Raw genomic sequence first — 24,479 nt, 5'->3', positions numbered from 1 at the left:
ACGGGAGTATATTATCCTAATTTTACAGATCTGAGAGATTAAGTAATTTGCTCAAAGTCATAAATACGGCAGGGGACAGAGATGTGATATGAACTCAGTGAGGCTCCAGAAACCAACATTGATAGGCACCCCATGCATTTCTCATGACTATCTTAATGGATTTGATTATGCTGGTTTTAGAGATTCCACTAAAATAGTAATGTGAAACTTCCAAGACAATTCAGAGGAGAGAAGCAGAGGCATGTGAGAGAAAAGAAGGATGGGGGCAAGGAGAGAGCAGAAGCGGACAAGGTGCTTCAAGACAGAACACCAAACCTGCATACAGTTAAACCTGCTAAACTCACAAAAGTCTTGTTATTAATGGATTTCCTGTGATATTTTTTAATGAGGCTGAACTTTGCCCTGCATCAAAGTACAGAAGTTATAATCAACATACGCATAATCGGGAGATAAGAAAGCTCTCAGGAAACTCCAGAAATATTGGGAGAAGGCTCAAGATTCTCACATGTTATGGACACAAGGGGATTGGAGGAACAATAATCATATGAAGGTCTTGGAGCAACAAAGAATATTCAGCTAATTCTGTAACTGAGTCTGAGAGGCAGTCCAGCTGCATATTCTTTCCCTTTTTTTCCCCTCCAAATTATTCTAGCTATTTTAGTGTCATTTTTCTTTATGTATAATAAAATTAGTAAGACCACAGTTACTGATTTAATATTTTTCTATTTGGTCTTTAAATCATGTAGATTTATATCATGTGAGTTATTTGAATTTGACTCCAAAAAGCATCTATCTACCACAGAATATCTTGAAGTATCATTTCTGCACAGAACCACCCTAACCTCATTGCTTCTGCAGTTAAGAAAAGGGAAATCTAGGGGTGCCTGGGTTGCCCAATGGGTTAAGCCTCTGTCTTCAGCTCAGGTCATGATCTCAAAGTCCTGGGGTCAAGCCCCACATTGGCCTACCTGCTCAGTAAGGAGCCTGCTTCCCCCTCTCTCTCTGCTTGACTACTTGTGATCTCTCTCTCTCTCTCTGCCAAATAAATAAAGAAGATCTTTAAAAAGAAGAAGAAGAAGAAGAAGAGGGAAATCTAGAAACAGCATGATAGCTCCAACCATAACAGGAACATTTCTAGACACTAGACACCAAACAGGATTTGTATGGGCTAGAAACTCTGAGAGTCTTTCATACAGTTTTTCATACAGAGGGTTTTTCTGAAAGTATTTCATAAAGCATATTTACTCATACAATTTTTAAGGTCATAAAGATCTATTATGAACTTTATTCTGAATTAAAGTGAATTACTCTCTGAATTCAAAGTCATGAATTCAAAATTACTCTGAATTCATTAATGCTCTGAATTGCAAATGTCATGTTGGTTAAGTCATAGAAGGGTCTGAGTCAGGAATACACAGGCTGCTTGCAGTGTGAGCAGAGCAGAGGCAAAGATAAAATTATATTTGATATTTACTGGCATCCTAAAGGTGGTCAACAAGTAGTCTTGATCCACAAAGGAGTAAGAGAAAAGAAGGAGCAGAGTAGACCGGAGTCTAGGTTTCTGGACTGGAGTCTGTGAGCAGTTAAAAAGGACAGAGTGAAGTACCGTAAACAAGCACCATGGAGAGCTCCAGGAAACAGTTACTCTTCTGCTGTCTTCCTGGTCAGCTCTATTGCACATGGACCTACTTCTTAGTTTAAGCATAAAGGCCTATTAAATACCTCTCTATACTGAAAGTCCATTAAGGCAGTAACTATATCATATTTATCATCTATGAAATATTACTCAATAGGTACTTAATAAGAGTAGGTTTAACAAATGATATTAAAGCCATCTAAATGCCTAATGTTGGTACTTTTCCTTAGATTCCTTAAGTACTAGTGAATGCCAGATTCATCAAGAATCTATTGAATTTTTCTAGGAGCATTTGTTAAGTATGTTCACACATTATTTCATGTAATCCTACTGCATACAAAGATGACTTTATAGCACCACAAAGAAATTGAGGGTTGCAGAAAGGGAGATGGATGGGAGCATGGGGTAACTGGGTATGGGTATTAAGGAGGGCCCGTGATGTGATGAGCACTGGGTATTATGCACAACCAATGAATCATTAAACATTGCATCAAAAACTGTATATTTGCTAAGTGAATTTAAAGTTTTTTTTAAAAAGAGAGAGAGAGAGAGAAAATAAACTGATATTCAAATAAATCATTACTTGCCTAGGTTTAGATAGCAAGTTCAATGGCAACCATTCCAAGTTCAGTGTTCTTTCCGTAGGACCTAAGTCTATGCACAGCATTTTAGGATAATAATCCCTGGGCTGATCTGGACACTATGGGTAGCAGACAATAATACCCTCCACCTATTCATTTACCATTGTCACATTTCTAAATATACTTTCACTTAGGACAGGTTAGTGGAGTATTAGTAAACTGCTTTCCGGGGGGGGTGTAGAAGCCTTAATTTTTGGCATTTGCTGGTGTAAATAATACCACCAAGGCTGATTTCAAGTTTCCCACATGACATTACTGAATACAGAGGTAGGAAGAAAAAGTGTATAATTTCCTCTATGGGCCATTACGAGCTAGATCCAGTATATCGCTAGGCCATGATAATAGGGAGTAAAGTATGTCTACCATTCACAGAGATGTCTGTGTCATCCCAGCAGTGACACAACTCCCTTTTTCTAAAAATTCAATGCACATCCTCCAGTCTTTTCCCTCACTATAATAACTGAAGAGGCTGAATGTTCTAAATTATTGTGGAGTCTCCATCAGCTTGGGTTCCCAAATGACTGTGTAAAGTAGAACATCTTGTCAACACCCAAAGGGCATGTAACATCAGTAAGGAATTAACTGATTGTATTAAGCCAGTGAGAATTCCTCCTACTACTAAATGTGAAACCTATCCTATTATAAGTTGAATTAAAATCTGGTTGATAGAGCTGGCTTTGCTTTCTTTTTTCTAAAGAGTTTCAATGTTTATTTAAAAAAAATAAAAAAGCCCAAAGTAGGGATGAAAGTCACATATAATTTGCATTAATGAAAGTATAAAGATAATTTTCAATTTACACATATTTAAGATTATAAGAAAAACTAATTATACCATTAATGTGTTAGTAAGTAGGTATTATTTTCCCCATTTTTCTCAGACTCATGAAATAAGGTAATTTCATTAAGGTCAAAAAGATATTAAGTAGTGGATCTTAAATTTAAAAAGATGCCCTATGATCCTGCAGTTGCACTACTGGGTATTTACCCCAAAGATACGGATGTAGTGTAAAGAAGGGCCATCTGTACCCCAGTGTTCATAGCAGCAATGGCCACAGTCGCCAAACTGTGGAAAGAACCAAGATGCCCTTCAACGGACGAATGGATAAAGAAGATATGGTCCATATATACAATGGAGTATTATGCCTCCATCAGAAAGGATGAATACCCAACTTTTGTATCAACATGGATGGGACTGGAAGAGATTATGCTGAGTGAAATAAGTCAAGCAGAGAGAGTCAGTTATCATATGGTTTCATTTACTTGTGGAGCATAAGGAATAACATGGAGGACATTGGGAGATGGAGAGGAGAAGTGAGTTGGGGGAAATTGGAGGGGTAGATGAACCATGAGAGACTGTGGACTCTGAGAAACAAACTGAAGGTTTTGGAGGGGAAAGGGGTGGGGGGTTGGGTGAGCCTGGTGGTGGGTATTATGGAGGGCACATATTGCATGGGGCACTGGGTGTGGTGCATTAACAATGAATTCTGGAACACTGAAAAGAAATAAAATAAAATAATAAAAAAAGATGCCCAACTCTTTTCAAAGTATTTGTTCCTGAATGGCATACTGTTCTTCAGAAATTAAAGAAATATGGTGGTTTCAAATATTTACTGAGAACCTACTATGGACTAAGTATCATGCCAGGCACAAAACATAATAATGCTAGCTAGATTTAAATACTATCATTTTATTAAGCATTGTATTTTTAAAGAAATGTGATACAGGGAGATAAATGTACCCAAAGCACAGAATAAATTCTATTTCAATATATACATATAGATAAACATATGCATTTATATATAACACAAGTGTATAGATTTCTTTTTTAAAGGAAACATTCCATTTGGTTGATAACCTGATATCAGCACACTAAAATAACGGAAATTTTCCAGGAAAAATCCACTATAAAGCATTCCATTGACCCAAAACATCTGAATTAAGGATGTACCTAATCCCTTTAAATAACACACCTGGTATAGTCTTCATGCTTATTTAAAAGTCACCAGGTGAGAATAATTGGAGGCGAGCATAATAATCTTTTTGTGTGGTCCATTGTAGACTTGAATTTTTTAAAATTATGATTCCTAAACAAGTTTATGCCACTTGAGTATGATTTCTAAAATATTCTTATCTTTAGAAAATCCATTAGTAGTCTCTGGCAACCAGCATAGCCATCTGAAACCAGAATATTTTCTATTAATCTCAGAATCCCAATATGATCTTGTGGTTGCATACACATCTTTCTCTACGTGGAAGGTTATCTAAGGACAATTTATCCAAATTTACTTAACAGAAATGTGACCCAGGGGATGTGTTAGATTCCATGATCGCACTGATAATCCTAGACTAACAGAAGCAGTTTGTGCCATGTAAAAACCCAAAGGGTGCTGACAATTATTTGATGTCTTTGTAGGAAGTTTCCCTGAAGGAACAGACAACAAAATCTGGCCTGAGAGTTTCTGTGATTATATTCAAATATTCTATATATAGATACAGCTCCCTGAATGGAAAATCTGTATTGCTCAGAAATAAGATCCAGGATTTGGAGATTCCCTACAATGGAAATTTAGTGACATAAGATGACTTTCCCTTTTGTTTTTAATAAAACTTTACATTCTTTTAACTTTCCTCTTTTTAACAGGTTTTCACCAGCATCAGAGGTGTCTGCATCAGACACCCAAGTCATTTATACGACCTATATGGATGAGTTGACTCATTGTCTCTGTTTGGTAAGAGTGCCCTAATAAGTCACAGAAACGTAACCACTAAGGTTTTTTTTTTTTTCTTTCTTTAAAGATTCCATCCATTTATTTGACAGACAGAGATCACAAGTAGGCAGAGAGACAGGCAGAGAGAGAGGAGGAAGCAGGCTCCCCGCTGAGCAGAGAGCCAGATGCGGGGCTCGATCCCAAGACCCTGAGATCATGATCTGAGCCGAAGGCAGAGGCTTAACCCTCTTAGCCACCCTGGTGCCCCAACCACCAAGGTTTTAAAAGAAAACTACAGAAGAAAAGAAACTACCACTGTCATAGCATTTTATTTTTTTATTTATTTATTTTTAGTTTTTTAATTATATTAAATCACGGACAAATTAAGGTGTCCCGTACCAGCACATCAACTAGAGGCTAAAATCAACTCCTCAGCCTGCTTCCTTGGATATCATCAGAATAAATGCGTTAGTTTTTATTCATGAATATTTATACAGTTCCTTCCCAAGCATTGTGGCATATGCCAGTGATAAAATGTGGTCTAGAGTAAAACAGAAAGAGAAAATCTGTACAGAAATAAAATCATGGGGTGCCTGGGTGACTCAGTCAGTTAAGTGTCTGGTGATTTCCACTCAAGTCATGATCTCATGAGTCATGGAGCTGAGCACCTCCCTGGGCTCCTTGCTCAGTACACAGTCTGCTTGAGATTCTCTCCTTCTGCCCCTCCCCCTGCTGGTGCTCTCTCTTGTTCTCTGTCTCTAGTCTCTCGAATAAATAAATCAATAAATCTTTAAAAAAATATTTAAGGGGGAAAATCATCAAAGAGGGAGGTGCAGAAAAATTGCAGTAGAAAGCCAGGGGGAAAAGCAGAGCCTTTCAGATGGAAAAAGTCAGAAAAGGCTTGATAAAAGTGTTGTCATTTGCCGTGGAAGTTGTAAGTCAGACGGAAAGCAAGGGCATTCTAGGAAAAGGAGCAACTTAAGAGAAATCATGGGGCAAGAGAATGTGGTAGGAGATAGGGTGAGGGGCAGTATAAAGCTGTATTTGACTAGAGCATAAAGGCAAGTGATGGACAGGAGCTAGCAGGATTGGTTGAGGCTCGTTGGTTGCCTTTGAATACCATACTCAGGTCAAATAATAGACTGATTATTCTCCATACTTGGGATTGAAAACTGCTTTGTGAAATAGTCAAAAAGCCATTATTAATTCTACTAATAGAGCAGACATTTTCCAGATAGCAGAGTGCATGGGAGATAACACCAGGGATATACTATCTAATCTCAGACCTTTCTCTTCTGGAGAAAGTGCACATGTAAAACATTATCACTCATTAGCCATCTGAAAGGGAGAGCCAAAGTCAGCAGTGGTATTTGTATCAGTAGGTTCAGCTCAATTTCCTTTGCATCAACCTGACATGTTATTTTGGCATTTCGTTTAGGAACAAAAGAAGCTTATTATCTTTAAAATGCATTGTAATGTGTGTCCTTTGTTCAGCCACTAATTGTGCTCTAGAAATGGGGTAACGGCAAAACTAGAGGCTTTTGGGGTAAGAACTAGATATGAATTTAAGATAATATGATAATAGATACTGTGTCCTTTTATTGTTTTCTTAATTATAGGAGACTGAACTTAGAGACTTGTCTGAACAGAGTCCCCATCACCTCATCCCCTTAGCATCTCCCTCCTCACTCATAGAGTAATCCTCAGTGCTTCTCTGTTCTTAATTATCAATTAAAAGGTGCTTGGTGCCCATTAAATACTGGGGAACAAGGCCAAGGGCAGAAACACCATAAATGTTTATTGAATGGATGACTGAATGGGTAGGTGTGTTAGGCACGAGCTAAAACCACAGCTATGCAATATTCCTATTCTTCTAGGCAAGAGTTTTACTAGAGGAAATACCACTGGTAGCAATCCAAATCACCTGTAGATGTGGTTCAAATACTTCGCAATAAATTGCCAATAATGCAAAAGAAATGTCGTCACTTGTACATATTTCACAATCAATAACCAATGTCTTAATCAGAAAGTAAGAACAAGTTGCCTCGGTGAACCTGCTAGCTCAAGACACTGCGGGCTTAGGTCATGCTTAAAGTATTTGAGGAAAAAAGAGACTCAGAACCTCCTATACTCCTTCCAACTGTGGTCACAAAAAGTCAGACTCAACACTAGTCATACTGTGGGCAAGTTGGTTGAAATAACCATAACATCAAATTTGGCCATTTTTATTTAAAACAGAGCAGTAAAGTCTTCATCATTGTCAATCTACTGCACCCAGTACATACTGAGTAACTAGTATTGGCAGGGAACTGGGTGAGTAAAACAGGCAGATGGACCATTATATTTCACTTTCACTATATTTTCACTTATACTCTTACCCCATAATATCCACCTTCCAAAAAATCCATATTACAGTTTCTACTTTTCCTACAAGGCTGAGAATTCTGAGAATAAAGAACCGATATTCTAGGGCTTGATGGAGTTATGGTGGAAACTTTCATTAAGTTGGGAAAGTTAATACAGGCATTGTTTTAAAAAGGAAAAAGCAAACAAAACTGGCATTCAGTTTGGTGCATAAACAATGCATTCTGGAACACTGAAAAGAAATTAAAAAAAAAAAAAAAACCTGGCATTCAAAAATGGTGCCTCAACTTGCTATGGTGTAAAGTGCACTTTCACAACAGCTCTACCCCTTCAACCAGGAGTCCATGAATACATTTTTTTTTTTTTAATGTAGGGAAGCTGAGACAGCAAGAGTAAATGATGCAAGGGGTATCTTCATTCGAGTTATCCCAGAAGGATTCTAGAGCACATTGTTTATTTTGGAGGTACAAAGGATGCTAATAGGAAGAGGAGAAATGATACAGGAAAAGAAATGCATCCTCAAAAGTGTGCTTTTAACCCTGCTCCCATGTGGACAACAGGAGCTTATTCCTGCAGAGACTGAAAGCTGTTCCTGAGGGGTCTCATTCTCTGGCTGAACAGCCTTCTTCTGTTCTGGGGGAAAAAAAAAAAAAAAAAAAACCTCCTGGGCACAGTAATGGAGATACGGAAGTTGGAAGTAGGCCAGAGCACACTGAAAACCCTGGGAAATATGGACAAGTCACTCAAAATATCCACTCCAGTAGGTCCCATGTACCATTTGCAGCAGAACTGGATTTCAGTATGTTGTTTCCTGAATTCCAGGTGTATGTACTCTCCTCCATATCACCCTAACACAAGGCTTACAGTGAACATACACTACTGAGTGTATTTTAGGATCCAAATACCAGTTGGTGTTAAAATAAACTAGGAATGCAGATCCATCAAATAACCATAGCCAACAGAACTTGAGTGCTTCCTTTGTAATGGGAACTATGCTACTAAGTATTTCATTTGTAGCATCTTAATTTTATTCTCAGCACAATTCTACCAAGTAAAGAACTATCACTGCCATCTCTACATTTTGAGGAGGAACGCAAGGCACAGAGAATTTAACAATCTCAAGGAAATGTGGCTTTTAAGAGGCAGGGCTGAGAATCCAACCCAGGTAGCCCCATACTAGAGTCGATACCCCTAACCATTATTCTCTATAGGCTCTATCTCTTTCTGTTCTGGAGGTAGGAGTGTATAATAAAATCAATCTCCAGATTCGATTATCAGAAAACTATCTGAGAAATTTAAATTCACTCTGTGGTGACATCAATGCATTTCATGGCCACTAAAATTTAATATTACCAAATTCACGGGATCAAAACACCTTTACAAATGCACTATATATACTGCTCTTTGGTAAAAGCATTCTCCATGATTGCAAGGGAAGATATACGTAAACTTGTATACACTTTATAAAACATGCCAACAACAAAGTAAAATACACAGACTTTGTAAGATAATCGTACCTTCACTGTCCACATTCCAGCCTCTGGCTCTTTAACATTCACCACCTTGGCAGAGTTATGGATATTTAATAGCTCGTTCAAGCCAAATCCCTTTTTTATCAGCTTCCCTAAAAGACATAAAGGTAACAAGTACAATCTTTATTTCAGGTATGTGTGTTAGCTGTATACATTTCTAATATAAGTTACCTGATGGACATTTGTGCCTTTAGCTCAAAACATTATTTACATCTAAAATAGGTTTAATTTTATGGTTTCTGGATATTGACACTGATGTATCAGATTCCCATTTGCCATGTGGATTTGGTCTAAAAATAAGAATAACAATTGACAGACTAATCATTTTGCCAAAGCCAAACTAGATAACAATTATTATGGCTACTGAGAAGGTAGGTGCTGTCATTAGAGACATTCCAATTTAATAGATGGCAAGAACAGTAAACCAGAATAAATGTCTTTTTGGAGATCACTCAAGGTATTACTAACATGAGAGCCTTGGGCCTTTTTGTGCACAAAGCACAGAATGTTAAACTGTTTTCCAGCGAGCACAGGAGAAGGCTTTTATTGTCATATTTAAAGGAGGCAGTGGAAGGAAGTAGCATGATACCATCTCCTACTGACCTGAGATCTATCTCAAGTATCTAATAGTTGGAACCTAAAGAAGAAGAAAAGCAAATTTGGAAGTAAGCCATAGTTTAGTTATTGACTTCACTCTTGGCTCTCCTATGGACTACTTCTACAGTTAAAAAACTAATCAATTATAAGAATCCCATGTTTACATCAAAAGTTTTACAGTCACATAACTTTTAAAATATCAATGTCAATGTCTGACTTTTTTAAGTAGTACAACTACCATGTAATAGATATGGGCATTTTTAATTATCCAGATTGTGAAAACCACAACTCTTTCCTGGGTAGCATGGATATCAGAAGGGAGTGCTACTTCTATGGACAAATTCATTTATTTGGCTAAACCCGGAGGAGTCTTGAAAGATAGGTTTTGCTTGTTTTGCACATTTCAATTTGATTGGTAGTATGAATGCCTTAAAGACAATTTCCTGGGCTGTATTCTTTTAGGGATTAGCTATTCTCTAAGACTCAGACTGAATAAATAAGAAAGCTAGTTACCCTCTTAATATGTATAAATCCTCACAGATAGGTTTAAAAAAGTAACACACTAAAACCACAATGGAAATAATAATATTTTGCAAACATCAACAGGTAAGAAAAATATTTCTAAATGCAACCAGTAGGGAAATGAGATTTTTATCTTTACTAGATTACTTTTCAATGTAAGTCTGATTATAATATTAACTAATAATGAAATCAGGCCAGTTCTTAGGGTTGTAACATATAATTGGGAAAACAGTAAATTTTTTTAACAGTAAATTTTTAAAAAAGATTTTATTTATTTATTTGACAGAGAAAAAGAGAGAGACCAAGCATGAGGAGTGGCAGGCAGAGGGAAAGGGAGAAGCAAGCTCCCCATTGAGCAAGGAGCCCAATGCGGGGCTCTATCCCAGGACCTAGAGATCATGATCTGAGCCAAAGGCAGATGCTTCACCATCTGAGCTACCCAACAACCCCAAAATATTATTTTAATAAGAGCATGAATGTGGTCTTTAATTGTCTTCTGTAAAATTAAACCTTACAAAGAATATGATACGTAAAAAACTAGGCAGTTTGGGTACCTGGGTGGCTTAGTGGGTTAACCAGCTGCCTTCAGCTCAGGTCATGACCCCAGGGTCCTGGGATGGAGCCCCATGTCGGGGTCCCACATCACCCCACCCCACCTTCTTCAGCCCTCCCCCTGCTTGTGCTCTCTATCTTGCTCGAACGCTGTCAAATAACTAAATAAAATCTTTTAAAAAAAGAAAATGAACTAGGCAGTTGTTTTAAAAGGAGACTTTTCATGTCATTCATTAAAAATACATAAAATACTGAATTTTACAGAACATGTTATCGTGAAATAGTTCCTCATACATAAATTAGGAAAATATAACTTCAGGCTCAAATTTAATTTTTTTTCCTTTTGAGCAGTTTAGCGACAATTAAGTGACTCAATATCTATTTAAATTATTAGGAGTTTCAGGTTTTTTAAAATCTCATGGTAATTCAATTAATAATTACGACTAAAACAGTTTCATCTTTTTAAACATCTTTCCTAGTCACTTTTGCATTTGCTGAATTATTCATAAAGTTAGCATTAACCTGACATAAATAAGTGCACAAAAAAACTTTTACCTTTTATGGTTTTTGTATTTTATCATATGATGTTTGATATATCTCACCTAAGGGATTGCGAATTTCAATCCCTGGAGAAGGGCCACTCAGAGACACAGTAACCTCTTTTAGGCTGGGATCAAAAGGAATTTTCCAAGTGTTTACAGCTTGTTCCAAATGATCTGTTGATAAGAGGTGAACTTTAGAGGACTGTACTGCCTCCTCTACCCATTTTAACACCTAGAAGAGAAAAGAAGAAGTGTGAGAGGTATCGGGAACATTTATAGTCTTACACAGCCTCAACTTCTAGATGCGGTATTTTGCTTTGGTGAGTCACATGATTCAGGCACTTCCTGTCCTGGTTTCTTTTCATCACAGTGAATAGCAACCTTTTCCTACCTCCAGTTCTTGTAGCAGATTCAGAATAAAATGCTACTTTAATCCATGCTCAGATGTCAGGTTTTCTACATGCAATAATATATTCAAAATGAGATGATGGTGTCCAAAAGACAGTTACATAAAATATGCAGAGATATTACAGACATTTCATATTTTTCAAAAGAAATGAAAAGAACCTTTAAAAAGAACATGGTATTGCCAATATTGCGAGATCCCTTTTCCCACCATTCTCTCTTTCTGGATTTCTTTCAACACCTAATTTTTAAAAGATAATTAGCAAACTATCTAATCCAATTTCAATATATTGGGTCTATGAATTATTGGGATATAGTATATATTAATTATATATAGAATATTGTACTATATATATTAAATATTGAAAAATAATTGCAAGACCAGCAAAATATTCATTTTTTATAATAAAATAAATAAGTACCAAAACAATAGGAAAAATGACCCCTGCATTTTTTAAATCATAGAAAAATATTTCAAATTAGAACCAATTCAAGTAGTCTATTTTGAAAAGTAGTCTTAGGGAAAATATTAAGAAATTGGATTATAAAAACGTGTTAATGCCTCACTGTGAACAAGAAAGACTTCTGGTTCTCAGAAGTGTTCTGCAACAGCAAATGCAATTTCTCATTAAACAAATAGTGCATGTCTGGATAGGTATTGCTTAATCAAACTTACTACAATTAATTCTAAATCATGGTAATCTTTAACCCACCTCTGATCTTTCTCTGATTCATATGTCTTTCAAGATTATATCCTGTTGTGAATAATTTTCCTTGTAATTATTCATAAAACACTAACCAGAGCTGAATATTAAGCTATAGCCTAACTATTCAAAATTAAAACATTTTAAAATTATAATAACAGTACTCACTAAACAATAAGGAAACAAGAAATACTGTGCAAAAACTTCAGTCTCCATAAAAACTATACCTTGATATTTGTCCTCTAGAAGGAAGAAATTGGCTAACACATATTATCATATAAATAACAACAGTAAGGCAATTATATTCATTCATAAAACAAAATTTTATGGTTCAAGGTACTTTTCCAGGTACTGAGCAAGTATTTTAATCAATATTTAGTAAACTCCCTTCTTCTCTGGGCTAGTGTTCACTATGATTTTTGCATGTTTTATATATTATTTTATTTAAAAAAAAATCTTCCTGTCTTTTCTTTAGGGTTAAGAACCACCCACATCTCTTTGATCCTGGTATACCTAATACCAAGTGGTATGCTCTACACGTGATGAAAGTGGGATATGCACTAATGTGCATGAAGTTGGTCATAATGATGATAATAATGATGTCTTCTTAGAGAAAAGAATATTATGGGAACAGGGATCCCTTGTTGAAATGACATATATAAAGTGCCTATCATATAGTTGCCAGATAGAAGATATTCAGGTTTCCTTCCCACTATATCTCAATTCCCTTCTCTTCCCCTAAATGAATATTTCAACAATGGCTTCAAAAGCCAAGTGAAAAAAATCATGCATAAACGTCAAATAAACACTGAAAAGAAATAAAATAAAATAAAATAAAATGGAAAAAATAATTCTGTAAATGAAAAAAGAAAGGCAAAGTCCTTCCAGGTAGAAGAGAGGACCTGAAAAAAACACACAAAAACAGAAGTTTTCCATATATGTTGGGAACATGACTGAAGCCAAGTGGCTACTTCAGTGTTCAGAAGAAGCAGCAGGACATGAAGTTGGAAGCTTGTATCAAGGGCAGACTATGTATTGTCAGAAAGTCAGGATATGATCTTTGGATTTTATCCTAAACACCCCAGTGAAAAATTATTGAAGGGGTCAAAGCAGAGGACTAATACACTGAAGTGGTATTTTCCAAAAAAACAAAAACACCTTATAGTGGTGTCATAGACAAATTGAATAGAAAAACCAAATTCATTACAATTAATTACCTCTAAAATGAAATGATATACTTCCTCAAATTTTAACTTTATAAGGCACCAGGAATTTTACATATGAGGTGAAGCATATATCAACATAATTGTCTAAAGAAACAGATGCTATATTTGAAAAATGGGTTCTCAGTGTTCTTGCTTGAGCAGAAATGTATGCATCATCTGTTCATCAAATCTGTCCATATGGCTGCAGAGATTAGACTTGTTGTAATATTTGACCACAAATAAAACACATTTTAATAATTAGAGTGTTGACATTTTTATTTCTTATACATAGAACATGGCTGCCTAACTCAAGGAAATGGGAAAGATTGGCTTATTGTCTCAGAAAGCAATTGATAAATTTGACTGATAATAAAGTTTGAGGTAATATCTGGCATAGAGACAAAAGAGGCAAGAGAACAAGAAAAAATTGAATAAATGAATAGAACATTTGTTTTAAGGGCAAGACACATAACGTGGCTATAAATAATTCTCAACTGAATAGGAAAAGAAGAATTAGAAAACAAGAATTGCATAGTACCTCAAGTTTAACAATGAAATGCAACAGAAATGGAAGAAATTTTTTACACATCCTTCTTTTTTTTTTTCATCCTCTTTAAATGCATAGTATTATCTCTGGGTGGCTCCTCAAATATATCTTTCCTTCAAACCCCATGCAGGGAGGTTATAATCTATCACTGGATATCTATCCATTGTCTATTAGGTATGCACAGAAATCACTAAGTTTTAGGCATTCTTATAAAAATGGAAGACTTTCTAATTTAGTTGCATTTCCTAAGGTAAATGTGTTCAAATGGAATGGAATATAACCACTTTTGGGTTTACTCAATCCCATTTCCAATTCATCAACATTTACGAGGCTTTCACAAAGGGATTACTATGTATCATAACATTACTTGTGAAAGATACAGTACAGACTTCTGAAAAATCACTTTTTTATCCTCTTATAAGAAAAATCAAATTGAAAACAGATGAAATCCATTTTGTTAGAAAATATAGACTTTACCAGCATATGAATACAAGTAGATCACTGCAAGCTACGTTATCACCATTAGTGGGGTTTCTGGCCTCTTACATTGTCACATATAAGAAAAAAAAATCTTAAATTGTTTAACCATGAGAAATGTCCTCCTGAGATTGGAAATGATTTTGTTTTAATGACAAATTGAACATAATAATGTGAGAATCTTTGGGTTGGTGCATTTTTACCAACATAAAAACAGTTTCAAACCACTATGGAACCATTAATTATACATCAAAAATTTTAATGCAAAAATGTTTCTCTAATGATTTGTCCAGTTTATTTCTCAAAGGGACTTTGAAACCATCTAATACAGCTCCTGTACTTTATAGATGAGGAAACTGATATTCAAAAGAGTTCTTACTCCTTTTAAACACCTAACCAGACAGATTCTAGCTCAATAATTATATTTTATATAAGTCCCTATATTCCTGAAGATACTCTCTTAGTATAAACATTTTGCATCCTATGTAATGACCAGTATTTAAAAGTAAGTTCATGTCTATTCCACTCTGGAATGAGATGCAAGTATTGTTTCAAAGCACAAAACCAAGATAGATTGATGAGAACTTTTAAGATTCACTGTTTTAGCAACTCTCCAATATACACTACAGTACTATTAATGATTACATCCCCAAGACTTACTTTATTTATAACTAAAAGTTTGTCCCTTTTGACCCCCTTCATTCATGTCTCTCACCCCTCTACCACCTTCCATATTTGGCAACCACCAGTCTGTTCTCTGTAGCTATGAGTTAAGTGTTTGTTTTGGTTTTGGTTTTGTTTTAGATTTCTCCTATAAGTGAGATCATGCAGTATTTGTCTTCTGCCTGACTTATTTCACTTAGTATAATGAAATATGGTCCTCAAGGTCTATCCATGTTGTCACAAATGGCAATATTTCCTTCTTTTTATGGCTGAAAGATATTCCCAAGTACATATATACCACGTCTTCTTTATTCATTCATCTGTCTATAGAAACTCAGATTGCTTTCATGTATTGGCTATTGAAAATAATATTGCAATGAACAAGGAGGTGCATATATCTTTTCAAGTTATTGTTTTCATTTTCTTTGGATAAAAACTCAGAAGTGGAACCAATAGATCATATGATAGTTCTACTTTTCATTTTTTGAGGAACCTCCACATTAGTTTCCATAAGGGCTGCATTCCCCCTAAGAGTGCACAGTGGTTCCCTTTTCTCCATATCTTATTTCTAGTCTTTTTGGTAAGATCCGTTCTAACAGGTGTGAGGTAGAATCTCATAGTGGTTTTGATTTGCACTTCCCTAATGATGAGTGATACTGAACATCTTTCTATATACCTGTTGACCAGTATGACATACCAGGATGTCTTCTTTGGGAAAATGTCTATTCAGATCCTGTGCCCATTTTATTTATTTGTAATTTAATCAAAGTCTTATAGTTTTTAGTATATACTTCTTTTACCTCCTTGGTTAAATTTATTCCTAGGTATTTTATTCTTTTTGATTCAAGTTGGAAGGATTTTTTAATGTAATGAATTATATCCAAATGAATTTCCCCAGAATATCTTTTCTCCATTTACTGGAAAAATGGAAATACAGTAAGGTGTTAGACACAATTTATAATTAAATTACACATATATTTGATTTTGTTATTGTTGTTTATTGTTTTTCTTCCCTACTAAACTCTAAGTCCCATGAGAGAGAGTACAGAGCATGGCAGACATGGTCACTACTATATCTTCTGAAGCCAATACCATACATGGGATATAGTAAATCCCTAATAAACATTTGTGAGAGAGAGGGGAAATGGGAAAGAGGGAGGTAGAAAGTGAAGGAGAAATTAACTGTAAGTCAGATCTTTACCTTTAGACTTAAGAGTGTGTGAAAAGGTAGCATTTGGCTCTGTATTCATTTATGACAAACCCTCACTCCGCACTGAATTTTCAACACAGAAGCTGAATAGGGTACAAACTTGCATGTGTGGTCTTAAATGTGAGCACCAAGCTCTATTAAGTTTTTCTTTATTTGAATAGTTAGCTTGGGCTTTAAAAATCCAATGGAGTAACCTGTAAAATTAAGTCAGTTTTTTCCTCTTTTAATGCCAACATGTATGCTTCTCTGTAGCACTGAATGCAGATTTTCAAGTTCAGAAATGGTAGAAAGTTAGTCAGAAAATGAATTCCCCAAAGCAAGAGCAACGTAAAAGGCTGAGTTAGGTGTAAATGTACCCATCTAATAATCAGAACCCATTCCAAAGAAGATTGGTGTAACATACTATTAATAATAGCAAGCACTTTTACAGTGTTTATTACATGCCAGGTCCAACAAATTTGTAACAACTCTTCAACACAGTTATGGTTATCTCCATTCTATAGATGGAAAAAAAAATGGAGGCATAGATCCCAAAGTCTGTAAGTCATACAATGAAAAAGAAGCAGGGCTGGCCTTTTGATCCCAGTAATCTTGTACATTTCTGAAGTATAATAAAGAAAAAAATGGCAGTTTTCAAGAATAAATCAGAAATATAAGTAGTGAAAGACAACAATCAATGCAGGTATTTTTAATGAGAAGTGGCAAGCAAAACAGTAATCTGATTAGCTCTATGTTTTTATCACCATTGGGCAACAAATTATCAAGAATTAAATTATATATAAATATTAAAGTCTTAAATCTACATTGTATTTGATGTTGAGAGTCATTGAGAAAGACTTGCTACATTTTTGTGGTAGACCCTATGTAATAGCAGAGGCAGGCTTCATCTATGATGAAGCTATCATCATATGTATATATGATATATATATATGATACATATTATATGATATATACTATATGATATATACATATATGTAATAGCAGAGGCAGGCAGAGATCATCTCTCTCTTAGCCAGAGCAGAGCTGATCCTTGGGATAACCAGGACAGCCTCTCCCACACTCCCCTTGCCCAGCCCCAAGGTCCAAGTTCATTTCTACTGTGCAGCATAGCATGGAGCCTATAATTCGGAATATTCTTAGAGTCACCAAGTACTTGTTGAGCATCTACTGAACATAAAGGATAGTACAGCATATTATAAAGAATACCAAAGAAATAGAAACACATTTCCTACCTTATAAGACATGACAACCTAGTTGGATAAATGGGACAGACATTAAAAACAAATTAACTAGCTTACTTTCTAGTAATAAGTAAGCAAGATGAAAATACAAACACTCAGTGTATAGTCCCAAACTGTGATGCACTTTTCTACTCAAAAGGTTTTAATGATTCCCAGTTACATCTGGGATAAAGTCCAAGCCAAGAGTATACTAAAAGCTGACAATGTCAGCAGTCACCCTAAATGGAGGCAATAAAGAGGTACTGTCTGTAGGAAAATAATAATAAAACTTACTAAAAGTTGGTCTTTTTTTTAATATCTCCATGTCATAGTAAACAACGTCAGTCAAAAATTCTTCTTTGGAAAAAAAAATATTGGTTGGTATGAAATCTAAACAATTGTTCCTATTATTGTTGAGTATTAATAATACACATAAGCTTGAAAATAGCACATTTTATTAATTTCCCTTTAAGAAATGTGTTCTGCAGAGACATTAATTCAGAGAACTCCCAATTATACAACAGGTATGTGGTCATGTAAACTATGCTAATCACTTTTATTTCAAGAGTAAGTACATAGTACTATGAACCTACCTATTCTTGTGTTTGGACAGCAGATTTGATCTAAGCCTTGATAGCTCAGGAGTTACATGATAGGACATGTGTTAAAAAGATCTCTCCAGCCTCTGTGTTGAAATTAGAGTCCAGGGAATTCAAGGAGAGAAGCAAGGAGATCAGATACGAACACTGCAATAATCTGGGTGAGAGATGACCCAGAGTGACCCAGATCAAGGTTGTGGCAGTGGGACAATGAGATGTGACCAGGTCTGGATGCTTACTGAAGTCAGGCTTGACAAAGTTTCCTGAAGACTGGACATGGGGATTGAGGCTGATACCTCTCTGTTGCCCTTACCCAAGACTGAGAAGACTGCAGAGAGAGTTGATTTAATAGGGTGATGGAATGAGCTGGATGTGGAGGCTCTCAGCGTGGGCATACTAAATTTAAGACCTCTAATTATTAGACATCCAAGTGGAAGTACAAAGGAGGTGGTTGGTTATGTGGAACTGGAGTTCAGTTGAGAGATCCAGATTATCATGGAATTTAAAAAGTCATGACATTTCCCTTGCAGCTCCTTCCCACCAAGAACTTACACAGAGAAGGAAATACATCATCCTGTGATAAGGAGCATGGATATCCATACATAATGGCTTGGAATAGAGCCTTGGAACAAATTTCCCCTTGTTCTGATTCCAGGAAACCTTCAGATGATAATCTGTCCCCCTTGTATATGTGCCTGCAGGGAATGAATGCACTAGCCGTGTCAACACAAGTGTTCTAGACTTATGGCAATTAGATTTCTCATCATAGATGAATGAGTTGGCCTTCTGATTTTATACAAACACAGTTTGCAAATTTTAGCAAATCACTTTGAGATGTCACCTTTTGAGATCTGAAAAGGTCTTCTGCTAATAATACCCATTTGTATTATTTTTTCTAATACTTAATTTGGAAAATCGTGCAATGAGCTTTTCTAATAGTAAGGACTCATAAACGAGTGTGATTGGTGATTTATAGGACAGGTTTATATAATGCTTGTGCTAGAGGTATGAAAAATAAGGAATAATTTGTATTATAAGGTTGTCAGTTTTTTTTTTTTTTAAAGACTTTCTGGTGGAATGAGAATTTTGCCCAAGTCATACAGAGAATACGGGTCGGGGGAAGGGTTCAAAATGGGAAGAGCACTAGGAAGTTTGAGTTCAGTGGGGACACTACAGAGGACTGGTGACAAAAGCGACCCTCAACTTTCAACTCTATGAACACCTAAAATGTGTATGAAACTACCAAACCTTCAACATGATGGAAGTTCTCTAATGTGCAACAGCTGAAAAAATAAGAGCACATTTCAGACATTTTTGAAAAGTGAAGTCATTCCTGCTGGTTATTTGAAAGTGTCAAAGTATATTTCATTAATTTATCTTCATAAAATTCTTACGTGTCACAACTTCAATGTGTTACAAATGACAGAGGAAACTTAGTTAGCCAGAAAATACACTTTAAAATAGTAAAAATATAAAAGATAAACTTTTATACCTTACACTCACAGGCCTTATTCATCTTCTAGCTGAAGGTGTGTATCTGTTTACCAACCTCTCCCTATTTCCCATACTCTTCAGCCCTGGAAACCACTCTTCTACTCTTGGCTTTTATAAGTGTGACTTCTAATTTTTTAAGATTCTACATAGGAGTCATAGCATGCTGATAACACTGTATTATATAATTGAAATTTACTAAAAGAGTAGAACTTAAATGTTCTAACCAAATAGTAATATATGTTAATAATAATAATTTTTTAAAAGATAAATTTGTGAGTTGATGGATGTCGGTCTTTTCACAAGGTCTATGTACATCATGTCATCACAATTTACACTTCATATATCCCCAGTTTTCTCAATTATACCTTAGAAAACTAAAAAAAAAAAAAAAAGATTGATTTTTTTTTCATTCATGTCTCCCATTGATTCCTTTTGTGTTTGCCTGAGTCTTTTGGTTTGTTTATTTGTTTGTTTCTTTTTTTTTTTCTCTACTAAATACCTATCTATTGGAGAATGGAAAAGTCTCACTGAATTCAATTCTCTCATTAAAACTCTTCCTCGAGGGCGCCTGGGTGGCTCAGTGGGTTAAGCCTCTGCCTTCGGCTCAGGTCATGATCTCAGGGTCCTGGGATCGAGCCCCACATCTGGCTCTCTGCTCAGCAGGGAGTCTGCTTCCCTCCCCCACCCCCGCCTGCCTCTGCCTACTTGTGATCTCTCTCTCTCTCTCTCTGTCAAATAAATATATAAAATCTTAAAAAACAAAACAAACAAACAAACAAAAAAACCCTCTTCCTCAAGGGACGCCTGGGTGGTTCAGTGGGTTAAGCTGCTGCCTTCGGCTCAGGTCATGATCTCCGTGGCCTGGGATCGAGTCCCTAATTGGGCTCCTTGCTCGGTGGGAGCCTGCTTCCCTCTCTGCCTCTGCCTGCCAGTCTGCTGGCTTGTGCACTCTCTCTCTCTCGCTCTCTCTCTCTCTTTCTGACAAATAATCTTTAAAAAAAAATAAAACTATTCCTAGTTATTCAAGCTAAAGAAATTATGAAATACATAACTACATAAATACATGCTTTTGTGCATAGACATACATGCTGTGTCTATACATATATACATAAATGTGTGTATGCTTATATACATAGACTAGCTGTGTTCTCACTCCTAGCTACAGCAAAGCAGGAAAAAGTCCAAACTTACTCCAAGCTCTTTTTGAGTAACAAAATCACCCTAATTAAAGAGATACTTGAGTACTATTAAAGTTAGCCTTTCACTCAAATAGATATGCAGAATTGTATAAGTATTTGGACATAATACATGGGAGGAGGAATTATAGTTTCATCAGATTCTCAAAGTGAGATAGGAGGAGAATTTTTTTTTTAAGATTTTATGTATTTATTTGACAAATAGAGATTACAAGTAGGCAGAGAAGCAGGCAGAGAGAGAGAGAGGAGGAAGCAGGCTCCCTGCTGAGCAGAGAGCCCGATGCGGGGCTCGATCCCAGGACACTGAGATCATGACCTGAGCCGAAGGCAACGGCTTAATCCACTGAGCCACCCAGGCACCCCGGCTTGTACCATTTAAAAAAGCACTTATATGCTAAGCACTGTACTAAGAACTTTATAAGTTTTACTTCATTAAATGTTTTCTATAACCTCTAAATACTTACATTTTGTATTATGTAACACATTGCCAGTAAATATAAGATATAAGATTCCAAAAAAGGCAAAGAACCCTAAACCTCATGCTACTAGCCACTGTAAGATTATAATATAGGGTGCCCATCACCCCTCATATTCCTACCTTTGAAAGAAATCTTAGATTCCAAATGACCCAGGGAAGAAGAGAGAGAGGGGGAGGGAGGAAGGAGAAAGGAAAAAGAAGGTAAGGAGGGAGAGAGAAAAGGAGGAAAGGAGAGAGAAGGGGAAAGAGGAAAAAAAACGTTAGATTTTGAGCTTCTAAGGGCCTATGTCGTAGTAATTTAGAAGTGACTGAATGGATTTCAAGCATAATTTTGACTCTATGCAATTTTCAAATTATGTCCTGGTTTAAAGTGACATCCTCCATACACACTTAAATTTTTAAGTCTACCTTTCTGTCATGTGCTTGTTGAGTTTGGGAAAAAGATGAGGGAAGGGATTTAGATGTATTAAACATTTAATAGCATTTGGCTGATTAATCTCACAATACCAAATCTCTTCTCAATGAGATGGGAAAATCTTACAGGCTATAGACTATAGTTCTTTGCTTCCCTAATCATAACCATCTTGGACCAAATAGCCCCTAACTCAGATGGTTGAAGATCCCTCACTTTTCAACAGAACTTGGGTGGACACTGTTTACCTTAGCGACTTAACTGTCTCTATGTTGTCACACTGATTAGCACCGATCCTGATTCATACATTATTTAGATATTTTAACATTCAGTCAAGTTATAGGCAAACTTCTTTGTCCCCAGGCCATACATCACCAAGAGGCCTTTTGCATACGTCTGCTCTAATATGTTTTGATTTTTAAGTAAACTTCTCAAGATCTCATCATGGTTTCCATATTCCCAAACACCCTCTTAAGAATTACTAACAAACTCAAAAACAAAGCTGTAGGAAGTTTATACATTCAAATGTCAGAGTAGAGCTTTAAGTACATTCAATGGGGAGATAAACTGGAGGATTTGAAAGGTCCAGTTAATCAAAGGTTCCACAAGGCATAAAAGCTAGTAACAATGTGTGCTTTAAGCAGTCAGGAAGAGGAGCCATCAATGTGGACTAAAGTTATTGGGAAATGCTTTATAGATGTGGTAAAACTTCAACATTATACAGCTTTTAAAATCTGGCAGCATGCATGAAAACCTCAGTAACACTAACTCTTTCCAGACTCCCTCTCATCTTTAGCAAGGACCCTTCCATTTATACAATGAGTCTGGATTTTACTGGTAACGTTAGTAATAATATAGGTGAATATTCAGCACTTGCCAAGCATCTTCAGTCTCCCTTTTAAATTACAGTAAAACTTTATTAGCTCCTACAACTAAATCATCGCTCCAGAGAGAGCAGTGGGAAACAACTGTACAAATCTTAGGAGGTCCTAAGGGTAAAAGAGAAAAGTAAAGCAAGAATCGAATTTGGGAAGCAAATGAAAGCAATGGATTAAGTCAGAGGAAGACCCATCAGGATACCAATAGGTTCTCTAGTCTGAAAAAGAATAGACTGCAAAGTAAAGGTAAAACAGAGGCAGGAGAACAATTTCAACACTGGGGGTGGGGGGGATGAGTAGAAAAAGCAACCCATAGGCTATTAGGGACTAAATAATATCTTTTATTTATTTTAAACCTAATTATCACAGTAAATTAACAACTGAAGAAAGAATAAAACTGATTTATGGCTTAAAAAGGGATTTGATATTAAGTCACAAACACTTAAGCACAGTCATTCTACCAAATAGTAGTTCTATACTAGATACACAAGGGTGAAAGTATGCTTCCTGCCTATGTTAGTTTTACAAGGCCAGAGTTTAAGCAACAGAGAGCACACCTATTTGGCATTTGCTATCATAAACTAGGGTAAAATATGCTCTCTGTTTCACCCCTGGCAAATTCATGTTTTTGAGCAGGGCGTTGGTTCTGGGTTTCTGAAGGAGCTTCTGAGGAACAATGGAAAGATGCTTCAGCAAAAGATAACAGAACACTGATGCTCCCCCTAAACCTCCTATTTAGGGAATGACCCAAATTTGACCTAAAGTGTATTCAGTTTGGGGATCGCACTTAAGAAAAAAAAATACAAAGTCACAACTACAAAAGTTGGAACAAAAATAGTTACCTGCAATAAAAAATAAGACATATACATTTCAAATTATTAAAACTGACAAATCTAGAAATTAATAACAATTTTGTTACTGTTAATGAACAAGAGACTATGATGGTCTTCCTGAATTTTTGACTGATAATCTTTAACTGTCTATTCCCATAACAAAATAATGTGTAATATTTTCTAAAGAGAGAATAGAATGATAATTCAATCTTTTCTCTAACACTTTATCAAAAAGCATTTTTAAATTCTTATCTGGGATGCTTTAAAAATTCAACTTCATACACTGACACACTTGGTTCTTGTAGCATTCTTAGAACTACTGATTTAAAAAAATAGTCACAGTCACCCCAATGTCACTGGAAATAAGGGCAGATGTGTTAAAGGGGAAGTCAGATTTGAAGAATATGGCAGTCTTAACGAATCACAGTTTAAATATCTTATTTTTGCAACTCTGTTCCCCATACCTTTTTAACTCTGTGAATGCATTTCAACTCATTTCCCAGAGCCTTGGAAGGGATTCACAGAAAACAAAGTCCCTTAGACTTAAGTTCTGTTACCTTCACTGTAATCTTGCCTCTACTCCCATTCTTTGAAGGCCACATTAATTGCAATGTCCCTGCCCACTTACTACACCAATCAAATGGCAATCATCAATGTCAGATTTTTTTCTGCTTGAAGACCTGTCAACTGGGTCTTTGACTGGGTGTGGGGTAAATGTGAAACAAGAGTAGAAGGCTCTTCTTTCATTTCCCATTCAATTTTTCCCATAAATAATACTACTATGATCCTTATTGAACAAAAACTGCATATTTTTCCCATTTTACAGAATTAGCTGAGGCAGGTGGGTGGATGAGTACTGTCCTACAACCTTCAACACCTATAAAAATGGAAAAGGGAATGCATATACCTTGGACAAGAGGAAAGGAGTTAAATATAAAAATGGGAACCTTATCTTTTAAAAGCCAGGCAGAAAACAGAAGCATGATCCTATGGTATAGAGTCAAGAGCCATAAAGAATGAATATACTCTTGATGGGGGGACTCATAGTCTAGTGGAGAACCAAA

At 36.0% G+C, this 24,479-nt stretch overlaps 1 protein-coding gene across 3 annotated transcripts in view; it reads right to left on the bottom strand.

Annotated features, from left to right (window-relative positions):
- The window catches only part of HMCN1 (hemicentin 1), a 477,402-nt gene that overhangs the window by 284,620 nt on the left and 168,303 nt on the right, over positions 1 to 24,479 (bottom strand). For all 3 annotated transcript variants that reach the window (XR_007123082.1, XM_047705087.1, XM_047705088.1), the window contains exons 5-6: positions 11,155 to 11,326; positions 8,867 to 8,973 (exon numbers count right to left, since the gene is read on the bottom strand). Coding sequence is in view for 2 of the 3 variants with exons in the window: in XM_047705087.1 (XP_047561043.1) it covers positions 8,867 to 8,973; positions 11,155 to 11,326 (279 nt within the window). In the remaining variant the exon portion in view is untranslated. The remainder of the gene's footprint in view (positions 1 to 8,866; positions 8,974 to 11,154; positions 11,327 to 24,479) is intronic.

Source organism: Lutra lutra, chromosome 15, assembly GCF_902655055.1.
Source record: "Lutra lutra chromosome 15, mLutLut1.2, whole genome shotgun sequence".
Lineage (NCBI taxonomy): Eukaryota > Metazoa > Chordata > Mammalia > Carnivora > Mustelidae > Lutra > Lutra lutra.
Note: the sequence above shows the minus strand (reverse complement) of the source record. Positions and strands in the feature narration are given on the sequence as shown.